We start from the raw sequence: 15,454 nt of genomic DNA, 5'->3' as shown, positions 1-15,454 counted from the left end.
CTATTCTGACTTATCAGCATTTGTTCAATGAAACCAGACATGCATTTGTGATTAAACTCCTGCAATATACTATAGTATTACTGTTAGAAATGTGCATGATTCTGAATTCTAATGAGTGATGACAGTAAGTAACTGAATCTGCTGAGTTCTGAATCACTGGACCGATCAGGCGATCAAGCATTAGTTATGAATTCTAATGGTGGCTATGGGATCGTCCTAACAAATTTTGTTCAGAACTCTGTTTTTTGTATGTAAAATTCGACAGTAATATAAACTCACTCACTAGAAAGGGCTGGGCAGATTCGTTTTGTTTGTTGCAGAGATGAGAACAAGTTCAGACCACGTTGGTATGAATCTTGCATAGTCCACTCGTTCAAATCCAATCCTGAATCTGCGCCTCCTTTGAGCAAATTATTATTTGTTTACAAATATATCATTTCACTTCTTCCAACTTAAAGAACAACCGGGCGAAGGACTGATGGATTTCCACCTTGGAATCCTACCAAGTTCCTAACTCTGTAAATCCAAATCTTTGAAAACAAGCGGATAGACTCTGTAAATCTTGAACCTTCCATCGATCACAGGCTCACTGTGCACGGGCCCACCCGACTTCGGTTGACCAGGGAGCCCACCTGTCAGTGAGCGACCTGCGTCTCTGTCCCTCTCCTCGCGACGCCTTTAAATGCCACCGCCTCCCTCGGCGTCGAAACGTAACCGTCGCTAAGAAACTCTTCCACGGCTACTTGCCTCTCTCGTCTTCCTCCCCACGCCACTCGCCACCGCGCGCGCGCCACTCTCTCGCGACTCCTCGCCACCGCCTTCGGACCACGAGATTCCGGCGACTTGATGGATGATGAATTCGTGGGAGGGGTACCGATCGACGGCGGCGGCGGCGGGGATGGAGCAGCGGCGGGCGTCGGCGAGGTCGGCGACGGTGCCCTTCCTCCCGATGCGGTCGCGGGAGCCGGCAGAGCCGATGGAGTGGACGAGCTGCGCCAAGCAGAGGCGAGACTCCGAAAACTATGCTTGGAGTACACCGGCACGGGCAGCATGCCATGCGCCGGTTGCTACCTCCGACTCGATAAAGGAATTCCTAAAAGGAAGTTCAAGCTCCTCCGCGTCAAGGGGAATGGCGCCAAGCGTCACTTTGAGGACGTTCATGGACTCGACAAGAACAAGAAAAATCGCTGCAAAAGCTGCGGAAGCTACTTCCGCAGTAAAGAAGAATTGCGAGACCATGAAGACCGAATCCATCAATAAGCTCACCTCGGTGAGCTCCTCCGATCCGCTCCCCTTCTCTTCTTGTGTTCTTGCCACGGTTTGGTTCTAATTGTGACGACGATGGAGGTTTTCCAGGAGGCGCTGAGGATCTGGAAGAGCGGTTCGTACCTCCACGCCGACGAGGACGGGAGGTCCGTCTACATCGGCAGCCTCCCCCGCGCCGGCGGCGACTCGAGGCACGGAACGGTGTGGGCCGTCGAGCCGCCGATCGACGCCGCGGCGCCGCTGCCGCAGTACGCGCGCCTCCGCGGCGCCTACGGCCGCTACCTCGGGACCCCCGACTCCTACGGCTCCCCGCTCCCCTTCCTCCCGGTGGACGCCGCGCAGCGCGACCGCGACAGGGTGGAGATGGACGCCATCATGTGGCAGCCCGTCGCGTGCTCCGGCTCCGACGTGGTCGGCGGTCGCGATGCCCGCGGCGTCGTCCTCCTGCGCGACAGGTACGGGCGCTACCTCCGCGGCAGCAACAATCTCCTGGCTCCCCGCCGCAGCGTCCCTGTCAAGCCCTACGTCGTGAACGAGCATATGTTTCGGTGGGAGGTGGTGCGCGTCCCCCTGAGTCAAGCCAGGCCGGAGCTCCCGATCGCCGCTCAGGTGAGCTCCTCCTCTGCTTTCTCTTCTTGTGTGTTTGTTGCGTCTCTTGGAGTTGATTTGGGTGGGAGTTGATTTGGTTGTTGGCTTGTTGCAAGAACTAACCGTGTAGTACAATCTGTGAATTGATCGAATTCCTTCTGCTGCCATGGTTGATTTTGTGCAGTCCGGCTTCGTCGCGGCGTGCTTCCCGCCGCTGCTGCGCGTGATCGAGTTCGTGGGCGAAGACGACCTCGACAACATCGGCGAGGGAGAAATCTGGACTACGGTTGAGACCCGAGGGAGGTCGGTGAGGCTCCTGAGGGAGAAGATCGCGAAGCTTGTGGGCTACGACGACTTCACGATGTGCGTCAGCGCCGGCCGCCATGGGCAGTTCACCCCTCTGCTCATCGACCTGCGTCGCAGCCGGGAGACCCTGAACATCGTCCTCCTCAGGACCAACAGCGAAGGTAAACATCCCAGTTCGAGTATGAATGTTGCTGAATTTTCTGAACAATGTTTATGCGGTTCTGAATTTTGTTGTGTCTCTGTTTTTCTGATTTTGTTATGTCAGTTCAGCACTGTAGATTTTCCAGTTTTCAGTAGTTTGTGCCTGTTGTGGAATTTGCTGAAAATGCAGTCATGATGTGTTTTCTTGTAGAGTTAGGATTTGTCTGAAGAATATACTGTAGAACAGCAGAAGTGAAATTCATCTGCCGATTTTAATCTCGGCCACCACCAGACAATTCTATGCACTTTGGGCTTATCTGAATGTTGTAGGGTTTATCTGAGCTTTGTAGACTTTTTCACACAATGGTCTGAATACTGTAGCTGAATGCTTGATTGGTATGTAAATATGGTGTGCATCTGGGTTATTACTATTGTTGTGACTCAGAACTAAAGTGGATGGATTGAAACAAGTTCAAGCCTGCATTGTATATTCAACTTGTTTCACAATGATCATATCGGTACTTTAGTGTGAAATTCGACATCCCATATGCATGTTGCTGGATTTTCTGAACATTACTTATGTAATTCTTAATTTTGCTCTGAAAGTAATGCATGGCATGACGTGGGCAGTGCTTCTGTTTTTCTGGGCCTTTTTAGCTAGTTCAGCTCATCTTTTTTTGTCTGTTAGGACTTGTCTGAAGAATACTTTAGAACGACAGAACTATACAAGTGAAATATATCTGCATTTATCTGATGAATATTCATTTCAGGCATCATCAGACAATTGTGCGCCCCTTGGGTTTAAGTGAATGCTGTAGGATTCATCTGAATGTTGTAGATTTTTCAGTGTGAAATTCAGCATCGCAGTAGCATTTTAACATGTGAATTACTGGCACTGTTTTTACTTGCAAGAGCTGTGATTCTTGTGTATTACTCTTTCTAACTGCGTGATTTGTTTGCTATGGCTGCAGCGTATGATCAGTTGATATTCCCGAATCCGAATGCATTGCCGTCAGCAGAGGCCACAGATGAAGACAATGCCACGATTGAGTGAATCCTTTTGTGCTGAAGTTCTGACAGGCTCAGGGAACTCGACAGAAGATTAGTGTGTTGGTATAGGGTGGAATTTTCAGTTCAGCCGATGCTGCAATGCAGTTTTATGTTTGCTATCAGCTGTAGAATGGCTGAAAACTCTGAAATTTTCAGTGTGTTCAATGAGTGTTTTTCGACGGTTTCACATACTTTGGAAACCGGTAAAACAGGGCCTTCTAAGGAAAATATTGGTTTTGATGACAATTAGTATTCATGCCTAGTATGGATTGACGCCAAAAATGTGCTTATTTCTGAGGTATATTAGTGTTCATGCTAAACTTGGTAGAAATATGCATGATGTGTCTGAATTCTGATGAATGATCACAGTAACTGAATGTCTGAATCTCCTGAGGCATTCAGGCTTGCTGATGCTACATGCTATCTACCATCTAGTTAGTAGTTCTGTCTATACTTAGCTGAGGAGACCATAAACCTATTGTTAGATCCAGAAGTAAAGTACACAGGAGAGTTCTTGAAAACATAAACCAATTGTTAGATCCAGAAGTAAACTATACTTAGTTGGGAATTTTGAAGGTGCCGGTTTGCAAATGCTACATCCTGCACGCAACCCCTAACTCTGTGATTTCACTTATTTGAAAGAACTGGACAGCCAGATTCCTGTTGACTGTTGTTTGCAGCAGCGACCAGAACAAGTTCAGAGCTCGCTTTATGTGGTTCTGAATTTTGCTGTTGTTGACTAGAAATCTTGTGTTATGTAGTTCAGCACTGTAGATTTCCTAGCATTGCGTTCCTGGCTTCCTGCCTGTGTTGAATTTGTGGAAAATGAAGTTTTGTGTAAAATCTTGTTCCTGCTTGTTGAGTTAGGAAGAGAAATTATGTCTGAACTTATCTGACAAATTTTCATGTTAAGGAATTGCCAGAAAATCGTACGCGCTAATACTGTGTATCTTGGCAATAGGATTTATCTGAATATAGCAGACAAGCAGAACCAGTAGTAGTTAATACTGTGTGCCTCTAGTTAACTACTATTGTTGTTAGGCACAACTAAAATGCATGGTCTAAAACCAGTTCAAGCGTTTATGGTCTGTTTAACTTGCTCTGAAAATGATCATATCAGTAGTTCAGTTGTGAAGTTCAACTTGTTTCGAGTAATACTTTTACTTGCAATAGTTGTACTGCTTGTGTATCATACAGCCAATGATTTGTAACCGCGTGATTCCTTTGCTATGGCTGCAGCGGATAATCAGTTGATATTCCCAAGTGCCAGTGAAATTGCTGTCAAATGGATCAAGGCGAACCAAGATTGATTTAGTGAATCCTTTTGTGCTGAAGTTTTGACATGCTCAGGGAACTCGACAGAAGATTATTGTGTTGGTTAGAGACATATTGAGTGGAATTTTCAGTTCAGCCGATTCTGGAATACAGTTTCATGTTTGCTCTCAGCTGTAGAGTAGCTGAAAAACCTCAAATTGTCAGGGTGGGTGTATTACCACGGTTTACGTACTTTGTGAACAGGGTTTTCTGACGAAAATATTTGTCCAATTAGTATTCATTCCTAGTATGGATTGATGACAAGAGTGTGCTTAACTACTGAAATATATATTGTTCAAGATAAGTGAACTCTGATGAGTGTTCTGAAATCTGATGCATGGACGCGACATGCTATGTGGAATCTAGTTAGTAGTATTTCTTGTTGTTCCGGTGATCACCTTAAACCAATTTTTAGATCAGCAAGGAACACAAGAGAGTTCTTGAAAAGTTAAGAGCACATCAATGAGTCTAGGACATTTCACTGTTAGAATGCAGATTTCTTGACATTTTTGTCATGGCTAAGTTTGCTATACTAGCACAATTTATTTTATGATTTGTATTGTGGTGCTGCAAGCCGGCAACAGTAGTGGAGAACCACTGAAATCAACCTGAAAGTAACAAAATGGCATGCAGCTGAATGCAGCGAGTGTGACTTGAGAGCTAGTTCAGACATCGTTTTTTTTTTTCATGGAATCACTGCACCAGTCGATCGAGGCCGCACTCTGACTTATCTGCATTTGTTCGTGGAAGTCAGACATGCATTTTTTATGAACTCCTACAATTATACTATTACTGTTAGAAATTAGAAATGTGCATGATTCTGAATTCTAATGAGTGATGACAGTAACTGAATGTTCTGAGTTCTGAATCACTGGACCCGATCGATTAGCAATCCACGGCAGCTAGTTCTGTAAACTGGGTCGATTGAATCACTGGATCCTCCTAATTGTGTAAAAACTCACAGCTTGAAAGGATTGGACGGATTTGTTTTGTTTGCAGCAGCGATCAGAAGTTCAGAACTCTGCATTTTGTATATAAGATTTGCAGAGTCCACTGAAATGCAATCCCGAACCTGCGCCGCGTCATTTGAGCAAATTCTGTACCACGAAATCTGCTGCACTCACTCCCTGTGGTCGGGCCCACCCGTCATTGACTACGGTTGACCAAAGTTGACCCGGGACCCACCTGTCAGAGAGCGACATGCGTCTTCTCGCGACGCCTTCAAATGCCACCGACTCCCTCGGCTAACAAACTCTTCCACGGCTACTTGCCTCTCTCGTCTTCCTCCCCACGCCACCGAGAAGCGAGAAGCCGAGAGGAGTAGCCACTCGCCACCGCGCGCGCGCCACGCCGCGCTCTCGCCTCGCCACCGCGCGTGCATCGATCGCTCGCCATGGCGTGGAGACGTGGGACGTCGCGCGGGTATCGGGTGGGGATGGAGGTTTTCGACGACGTGGCGTTCGCGCGGCTGCGGAGCCATGTGTACGGCTCGTACCTCCACGCCGACGAGGACGGGAGGTCCGTCTACCACGGCAGCCTCCGCGGCGGCGCCTCGCAGCACAACGCGGTGTGGGCCGTGGAGGAGTTGCTCGTACCTGCTCTTCCGTGGAGGAGTTCCGCGGAGGAGGAGGAGGCCGCCACGCGGTACCTGCTCCTCCGCAGCGCCTACGGCCGGTACCTCGGCGCCACCGACGCGGCCCCCGGCGAGGCCGCCCGCAACGCCACCGCCCGCGCCGCCGCCGCCAGCTCTGACGTCCGCCAACCACACGACCGCGAGGGTTGCTGCGGCTGCTGCTGCTGCTGCTGCCGACTCCCCTTCGGCTTGGTCGAGGCCACGCAGCGCGACCGCGATGAGGAGGAGCCGGAGGTCGACGCCATCATGTGGCTGGCAACCAGGTGCGGCGACCAAGACGTACAAGAGGATCGCGACGCCCGCGGCGTCGTCCTTCTGCGCGACAGGTCCGGGCGCTACCTGCGCTGCAACAAGAGTATCCTGGCTTGCCGCCGCAGCATCTCAGTCGACGCCAACTTCGAGGACGAAGATACGTTGCTGTGGGAGGTGGTGCGCGTCCCCCCGAGTGAAGACATGCCGGAGCTCCCGATCGCCACTCAGGTGAGCTTCTCCGATCCTTTTCCCCTCTCTTCTTGCGATTCTTGTTTTTTTTGTTTTGTGTCTTGATGCTGATTTCGTCGGAGATTAATCTTGATTTCTTGCAAGAACTAACCGTGCAGTACAATTTGTGGATTGATCGAATTTCTTTCTGCTACCATTGTTGATTTTGCGCAGCCCGGGTTCTTCGTCAGGGTGTGCTTCCCCCAGCCGCTGCGGGAGATCCAGTTCGTGGACGAAGCCGACCTCGACAACATCAGCGAGGGAGAAAATTGGGCTACGGTTCAGATCAGAGGAAGGTCGGTGAGGCTCCTGAGAGAGAAGATCGCGGAGCTTGTGGGCTACGACGACTTCACGATGTGCGTCAGCGCCGGCCGCCATGGGCAGTTCACCCCTCTGCTCATCGACCTGCCTCGCCGCCGGGAGACCCTGCAGATCGTCCTTGTCAGGCCCAACACCGAATGTAAGCAGCCTAGTTAAATATGAATGTTGCTGAATTTTCTGAACTATGTTTATGTGGTTCTGAATTTTGCTGTGAATTCTAGTAACGGATGGCATGGAGTGGGCAGTGTCTCTGTTTTTTTGATTTTTTTGTGTCAGATCAGCACTGTAGATTTTCTAGCTTTCAGTAGTTTGTGCCTGTTTGGAATTTCCTGAAAATGCAGTGATGATGTGTTTGCAGAACTTATCTTTCAGTAGAGTTAGGATTTGTCTGAAGAATACTGTAGAACAGCAGAACTGCAGAAGTGAAATATATCTGCACTTATCTGATGAATATTCATTCCAGTCATCATCAGACAATTGTGTGCACCTTGGGTTTAACTGAATGCTGTAGGATTCATCTGAATGTTGTAGATTTTTCGGTGTGAAATTCAGCATTCGAGTAGCATTTTAACATGTGAATTACTGGCACTGTTTTTACTTACAAGAGCTGTAATTCTTGTGTATTACTCTTTCTAACTGCGTGATTTGTTTGCTATGGCTGCAGCCTATGATCAGTTGATATTCCCGAATCCGAATGCATTGCCGTCAGCAGAGGCCACAGATGAAGACGATCCCACGATTGAGTGAATCCTTTTGTGCTGAAGTTCTGACAGGCTCAGGGAACTCGACAGAAGATTAGTGTGTTGGTATAGAGTGGAATTTTCAGTTCAGCCGATGCTGGAATGCAGTTTTACGTTCTCTCAGCTGTAGAATGGCTGAAAAACCCTCAAATTGTCTGTGTGTTCAGTGGGTGTTTTTCGACGGTTTACGTACTTTGAAACCGGTAAAACAGGGCTTTCTGACGAAAATATTGGTTTTGGTGACAGTTAGTTTTCATGCCTAGTATTGATTGATGACAAGAATGTGCTTAATCCTGCAATATATTGCTGTTCATGCTAGACTTGGTTACAAATATGCATAGCGTGTCTGAATTCTGATGAGTGGTTCCAGTAGCTGAATGTCTGAATCTCCTGTAGCATTCAGGTTTGTTCTAGTCTATGTATTTTGGAATTTTGATAGGTTCCGGTTTGCAAATGCTACATGCTAGTATCTGCTGGTTCTAAACTTACTGATTACCCTAAACCAATTGTTGGATCCAGAAGTAAAGTACACAGGATTAAGACTATGTCTGATGCCATGAAGCATTCAGGGTTTGTCCCAGTCCTTGTAAGAGTAATTAGGAATTTTAGAAAACTTATTTTTGTAAATAGTCCCTTCCACTCTTGTAATAGGTTTTTAGTTCTATTTATAAAATAAGTTTTCTACAAGGTCTAAATGTAAAAACAACTTCAGATATGCTTCTACATCAGGAAGTGGATTTTTGTCCCTCGAGAGGACATCCCATCGTTTTGTGTATGGTGTTCAAAAAGTTATCAAAAAATTTGAAAACAATTGTCAAAAAAATCAATATATGATTTATCTTTTCACAAACATGCAAGTTAAAATTTGACTTATACAATTCGAAACAAAAATAAAAAAATTGACCGTTAATTACTCGTTCTAGTCATAGTCAAATTTATTATTTTTATTTCTACTTGTATAAATTAAATTTAAATATGCATGTTTGTGAAGTGACATATCACATATTGATCTATCATACTTTTTTTAAGGAAATTTTTTGATGACTTTTTAAGTGACATGTAAAAACGGGGGATATCCAAATAGAGTTTTCCTTCCACATCACTGTCCTTTGTAAAGGTGATAAGCTCGCCCAAGGATGCTCAAATTACATCCAGCACATCCATGGCCATCTCAAACGCAATGAAATTTCTGCGGGTTGGGATTAAGTCCAAGTTCTTTAATCTCAACCTGCCGAAATTTATTTTCTTTGCAATTACCCATTTGAGTAAATTTAAAGCAGCAAATAATCATGTTTCAAGCAAAGTGAGTGTTTTTCTTGTGCGGTAACTGAAGCCTCAATTTGGTGGCGGAGACCTGGTGGCCTTCTGCGTGCAGCTTATTTCGATTGCTTATCCGCCAAAAATGGTGGAGCTTGAACGAAAAATTGGAGAGGACCAATATGATAGTTTCATTTAAAATAAGGCTATTATGCTTTGTTTAAAACATGAGCATAGAGAGTCAACAAATTCAGTGTAACTTTTCTAAGACTGAGGAGACATGATTAAGGTTAGCTTCTACTCCCATCGTCCCAAAACAAAACTTAATGTAAGAGGAGATGTGACCCCTCCTAATACAATGAATCTGAATAACCCTTTATCCAGATTCGTTGTATGGTCACATTCCCTCATAGGTTGAGTAGAGTGATCAAAGAAACACCATCCGGACTATGTATTAGATTGGTGCTACTAATGATGAAACAAAAGATATAGTATTGGGTAATTTTAACATCCTTGAAAAAGTACCGGGAATTACCATATTTTTAGTGTAAAATTAATTTGGTACCTCCAGGTACTAAGTATCTCGAGATAAAAAAAATTAGTATAAAATTTAGATACCTCAAGATACTTTTTCAAGTGCGATAAAATTTCTCTATAGTATTACTTTGATAATGTGCCACATCCAAACGCTCCAGTACCCCAAAAAAAACATACTTCATATGCATGAAGCCAAACAGTTGATGAAATATAGGGATATCTAACTTTGAATTCAGGGATTGCAGACGTGTAATAAATAACCTAATAATCCGTGCTAATTAAGAACTTAAATCAAGCTCGTTAATTAATTGGTCCTTCTCCGTTTGGCACAAGGCACATCATCATCTGCAGGCGCGTGACCCTCCTCCTCCTCGTCCTCGTCGTCGTCGTCGTCGTCGTCCTCGTCGTCCTCCTCCTCGTCCTCGTCCGGTATCGCTAACGCCAGCGGCGTCGACGGCTGCGCGGGCGGCTGGTGGAAGGGCTCGGGCTCGGGCTCGAGGGCGACGTTGTCAGCTGGGGCTGGGCTTGCCATTGCCGGATGGTGCTGGCGAGTGGCGAGCGCGCTCGGCCTTGAGGCGGTCGAGCTGCTGCTGGAGCTTGCGAATCCGGCCGTAGGCGCCAAGGATGGGGTCCTCGACCCTCGCGTCGGCGAGGTAGACGACGGCCGCCATGCTAATCACGGTGGAGCCATTGGGCCGGATCCCCTGCTTCTCCGCCTCCGAGAAGCCGAGGATCCTCTCCATGCCGAACATGAGGCGCGCGTACCAGAAGCGCTTCGGCTTGTCGGCGGGGAAGTAGGGAGCCAGCCCGCAGTTCGGCGGGCAGCTGCTTGCCCCCTGGTGCGCGCACGCGGCGCACGCCTGTTGGGTCGTCGTCGTCGGCGGCGACGGCGACGCCATTGATTCTTCGTCAGCAAGGGGGTTCAAGAACTCTCGATGAAATTTCGACGGCGAGGCGAGGCTAGTGTGGTCGGCTCGCTTCGGGCACCGAAGCGAAAAAATATATAGTGAGAGAGTCTCTGCAGTGCACGTACTGAGCCCGATTCGAATTCACTGTTAACCTCTTGCGTTGGTGGGTTAATTCGTCTCCATCTCAAATTACATTTTCAACTGCCTCTGGATTATGTGCCCCAAAACGCGAATATTACAACTGTAATTTCCTGCTCACATCGGCGGTTTAAAGGATGAAAAGTTAAAACGGAACAACCAGACAGTAAAACAGTCCTCCACACTCCACAGTAACTATCAGGTTTCGTTTCACTCCCACCGTTCGATCATCCACCATCTTCCTTCAGCCGTTAAACTGTTCTTAATAACTCATTAACTAGTCCAGTTAATTCTGGAGAATCGTTCCATTGGAGCCAGATTCAATTCTGAAACTCCTAGACTCTGAATCAGACCTCCTCTAAAACTCTGAAGATTCAGAGAACATCTGAACTTGTTCTGGTCGCAGCAAACAAAACGAATCTGCTCAAAGGAGTTAATTTACCGGGTTCGGTTATTCTTTTTTTTCTTTAAGTTACCATGGTTTGTTCAGAAAACTTCATCAGACTCGTTAACACAAGGATTCCATGGTCGTGTTGTTTTTGCAAAACAAATAAGATTCGATGTCTGAACTCTGAAGTCACACACAATATTCGACGGCATTTCATTTTGTTTCTATTTCAGTGATACACTTGCTTCATTCCATGTAACTAAGAAGATAACCCGCGCATTAGCGCAGGTAAGTATATTTTTTTACACGCGTTTGACCATTTGTCTTATTTAACATTTTTACGCAAACACGTGGAAATGTAAGTCATGCTTAAGTTATAAACCAAGTAAATAAATAAATAAATATTATTTATTTTTAATATAAATAAATTGTCGAACGTGTACTGAAAATTCAACGGTGTCATCTATCGAAAATTGTACCTTTAATAATCATACTTTTTTTCAAAAGTATTATTTATTGACATTGATTATTTTTAAGCTATTTTGTTAGATACACGGGTTTTATAGATCAATACTCACTCTCTAAAAGATATGATGCTAGATTATTTACAATTTGGTCCTTTCAAAAACTTATTTTACAAATAGACCCATAGCAAAACTTATTCTAGAAATGATCCTTTTTGGTGCGCTAGAGTGACTGGTGTTATCATCCAACACTGGCACCCCCCCCAACCCAGCCCCGCGCGCAAGGCGCCAGCACCTCTTGCACGCTCCTCCTGGGGGGGTGGGTAGCACTTAACCGGCAGGCACCACCCCCTCCCCACCCATTCGCCCCTTCTCCCATGCCTAAGCCCGAGAAGAGCTCTTGCTCTCTCTCCCCTCTCATCTATCCTTCTCAAATCCACTCGTTTTGGACACATTTTTTGCGGAAACTTTTGGGGACATCGAAGAGCAAGATATACTCCTAATTTCCCCCTTTTAAATAGACTTCAATAATTTGTTTTCTCCTTTGTGTTGGTTTTTAGTCACTCTTTATGTAGTTGCCTAAGTGCATGTTCTCTATGTGAGATTATTGTAATAAGTGGTTGTAGCTTCTTTGAAGTAAAGGCCGGGATTTATTCCATTATCTAAAAAAAATCTCCCGAGTCTTTTTTTGGTTTTAATCGGTGAAGTTTGTAAATCGGTGATAATCCTATAACCAACGTTGAAATTGGGGATTTGTTGATTATAGACTTATAGTGCTACATGTGTGCAATGTACTCGTTGGTGCTATGATTTTTTAAGTATGTATTTGGTAATATTTATTAAGTTTAACATGTTTGATATGTCAATATTTATATTGCTTAATTGTTTCTTCTCCGAGAAAAGAAGTTGACGACCCGTGGGCCTTCCACCTCCACGCGGCATTGCTCCGTCAGGCTTTCGCTTACTGAAATTGAACTACCAAAACCATTAAAAAGTGTTTTCCCGTCCGCACTGTCTAGAATGGCTCGTGGTCAACGATGATAATTTCTTTCTTATGTGGATTCCTAACCTAAGAAAGCTCTAACTTTGATTGAAAGCGCTGTGCCAACTTGCTTACAAGCTATGTTTTGTACTTATAATTTTGGAACATAAGAAGTGTATGATTTCTTAATCCACATATTAAATTGTTCTCTAATATTTGCACATCAGTTTATGGTATGTACAACGTTAGAATATGCATCCATGTACCATATATTTCTTTTAATATAGGTTTAAATTAAGAAATACTAATTAAATTATTGTTTATATTAATTGTTAGCTAGAAAATAGGAGAGGTTAGCTTAGAAAAAAGAGGACACGGGAGAGGAGGGAGTACGTACGTGTAAGTATTTACATAATAGATCTAATCAATTTATTTAGTGGGTCCAATAGTTAAGAGGAAATCAACGGTTGAGATTTTTTTCAGAATATTTACAATCTTTCTAATTTATTGGAGTGCCACATGGCAGCTTAGGAGCGTTTATAAAATCCCACGTGGCGGTTTGAGAGCGTTTGTAGGAAGTTTCATGGAGTTTTAGTATATAATAGAAGATAATAGATATACAATAGCAAACTTGGCCATGAAAAACGTCAAGCAATGTAGTAGTACAAGTTAACGATGAAGTGTCTTGTTTGTGTTATCTAGTTAACTTAGGACTTTTGAATCTTACAATTTGTATAGGGTAATCAGTAATCACGGCAATAAGTAAAATAAGTAGTAGAAGCAATTAGAATGTAGCATCTGCAAACTGGCACCATCAAAATTCCCAAATGGATAGACAGAGGGACAAGCCCTGAATGCTTCAAAGATTCAGTTACTGGCATAATCCTTCAGAATTCAGAATATCATGCATATTTCTGCCTAGTTCAGAATGAACAGAACTAATATATTGCAGGAGTTAAGCACATTCCTGCCATTAATCAATACTAGACACTACTAATTGCCGCCTTAACAAAATTGAGTCATTGCCCATTTGAGAGCAACATAAAACTTTATCCAGCATCGGCTGAAAGTTCTACTCTCTGTCTCTAATCGACCAACGAAACTTGTGTCAAGTACCAAAAAAACAAGTTCAGCACAAAAGGATTCACGGAGTCTGTCTCTAATCAGCTGACGAACCTTCTGTCGACGGTCCTGTCAAGTACCCATACACATCTGCATCCATATCTAGGAATCTCAACGGATTATACCCTGCAGCCATAGCAGAGAGACGACACAGTTAGACTCAGACAGTGTGATAATACAAGCATAGTATTCTTGCGAGTAAAAACTGCGCAAGTAATTCTGCAAATTAAAGATGCTGATTTTCACACTAATAAACACTGGCATGATCATTTTCATAACAAATTGAAATTAGCATTCATAATATATACAGAAAATAAAGCATTGAAGGTGTATGAGACCATTCATTTCAGGTACACTGGACACAATATCAACACATCATTTCAGCTACAATTCTGTTTGTTTACAATATTCAGATAAATCCTACTCAGAATGCATACAATGTTGTCCTGATGAGTCCTAAACTTGTGTTGTTCTACATGCATTCTCATCAACAGAAAATTCCTCAGATGAGTCCTAACTCAAGAAGCAAACGCAGGATTGCATTCTTCAACAAATTCCACAACAAGCATAAACAATCTAAAGTTATGCACTAACGAAAAGAACCTGGAGAACAGAAACATTGCCAGCATGCTAGGCTGCTTAACTCTGGTGTTCAGAACCACAATAACAGTGTTCAGAAAATTCAGAAAGAGATCGAACTAGGCTTCTTACCTGCGGTGTTGGGCCTGACAAGGACGACGTGCAGGGTCTCCCAGCAGAGAGGCAGGTACTCAAGTCTCTATCCCATCAGCATCAAGAATAGCCACAATTAGAACTCAAATCGATATAATCTTTGGCGCAAACGAGTTCAAGAATCGCGCACACGACATGACACAGATGACAGAACAAGCTCAAGAATCACAAGAAGAGAGGGGACGAGGAGAAGGAGCTCACATGGGCCCATGGCCGGCATGTCTCGCCTGAAGCACCTCCCACTGCATCGTCATGTTGAGGTCGCCGTCGTTGAAGGCCGCGACGCCGGCGAGGCACGGGAGCCACCTCTCGCTGACGCGCAGGTAGCGCGCGGGCGTACTTGTCGTGCAGCAGGACGACGCCGTCGCCAGCCGCGGCGCCCAGCCCGACGGCACGCCCACACGATGGCGTCGACCTCACCTCCTCCCTGTCGAAGTCGCGCTACCCGGCGGCGGGCCAGAAGCAGAAGCAGAAGGGCGCCCAGAAGTGGCTGATGGCGTCGGGGGCACCGAGTTAGCGGCCGTAAGCGCCTCGGACGCGGAGGAGTCCGTGGCCCGGGAGGAGGACGCCGTCGCCTCCCTCGGCCTCGGCGTGAATCGTCTTCGCTGGCGAGGAGGTAGAGGTACCTGCCGTCCACCCGCGACCGAAGCCGCACGAACTCCACGCCCTGGCATACCTCCATTGCTCCCGCCGCCCCGCCGGTGGACGCCTCGCGCGCGCGGGCGCTGGCGTGGTGACGCGAGCGGGCTCCTCCTCTCATCGGCGACGGCGAGGCGTGGGCGCGTGGCGTGGGAAGGAAGACGAAAGGAGGAGTTTGTTAGCGACGGACCAGAGCTGGGACTGGGCCGTGCTTCGTGCCAAATCAGGCCGTGCCAGCACGGCCCAATGGCTCGATGGGCCTATTCGTGCCGGGCCGGCACAAGCACGGCGCCTGATGGATGGATGCGAAAAGCCCATCGGGCCATTATCGTGCCATGGGCCATCGGGCCGTCGTCGTTCCTACGGGCCGTTTACGTGCCGTGCCGCCCGTCGTGCCCGTTGTCCAGGCCCAGGAACGGCCCACGTACGGGCCGTGCCGGACCGTGCT

At 46.1% G+C, this 15,454-nt stretch overlaps 1 protein-coding gene and 1 pseudogene across 1 annotated transcript; one reads left to right on the top strand and one right to left on the bottom strand.

Annotated features, from left to right (window-relative positions):
- The first annotated feature begins 850 nt into the window (after window positions 1-850).
- Window positions 851-7,846, top strand: LOC127781100 (uncharacterized). Its single transcript, XM_052308006.1, has 6 exons — window positions 851-1,270; window positions 1,357-1,875; window positions 2,039-2,270; window positions 6,684-6,778; window positions 6,953-7,238; window positions 7,764-7,846. Exons 1-6 carry the CDS (start codon window positions 851-853, stop codon window positions 7,844-7,846), a joined length of 1,635 nt encoding a protein of 544 aa, XP_052163966.1.
- A 2,065-nt stretch (window positions 7,847-9,911) lies between these two features.
- Window positions 9,912-10,532, bottom strand: LOC127782035 (LOB domain-containing protein 22-like; annotated as a pseudogene).
- Between the last annotated feature and the right edge of the window lie 4,922 nt (window positions 10,533-15,454).

This window comes from Oryza glaberrima, chromosome 8, assembly GCF_000147395.1.
Source record: "Oryza glaberrima chromosome 8, OglaRS2, whole genome shotgun sequence".
Lineage (NCBI taxonomy): Eukaryota > Viridiplantae > Streptophyta > Magnoliopsida > Poales > Poaceae > Oryza > Oryza glaberrima.
This window is presented reverse-complemented; position numbering and strand designations above follow the sequence as displayed.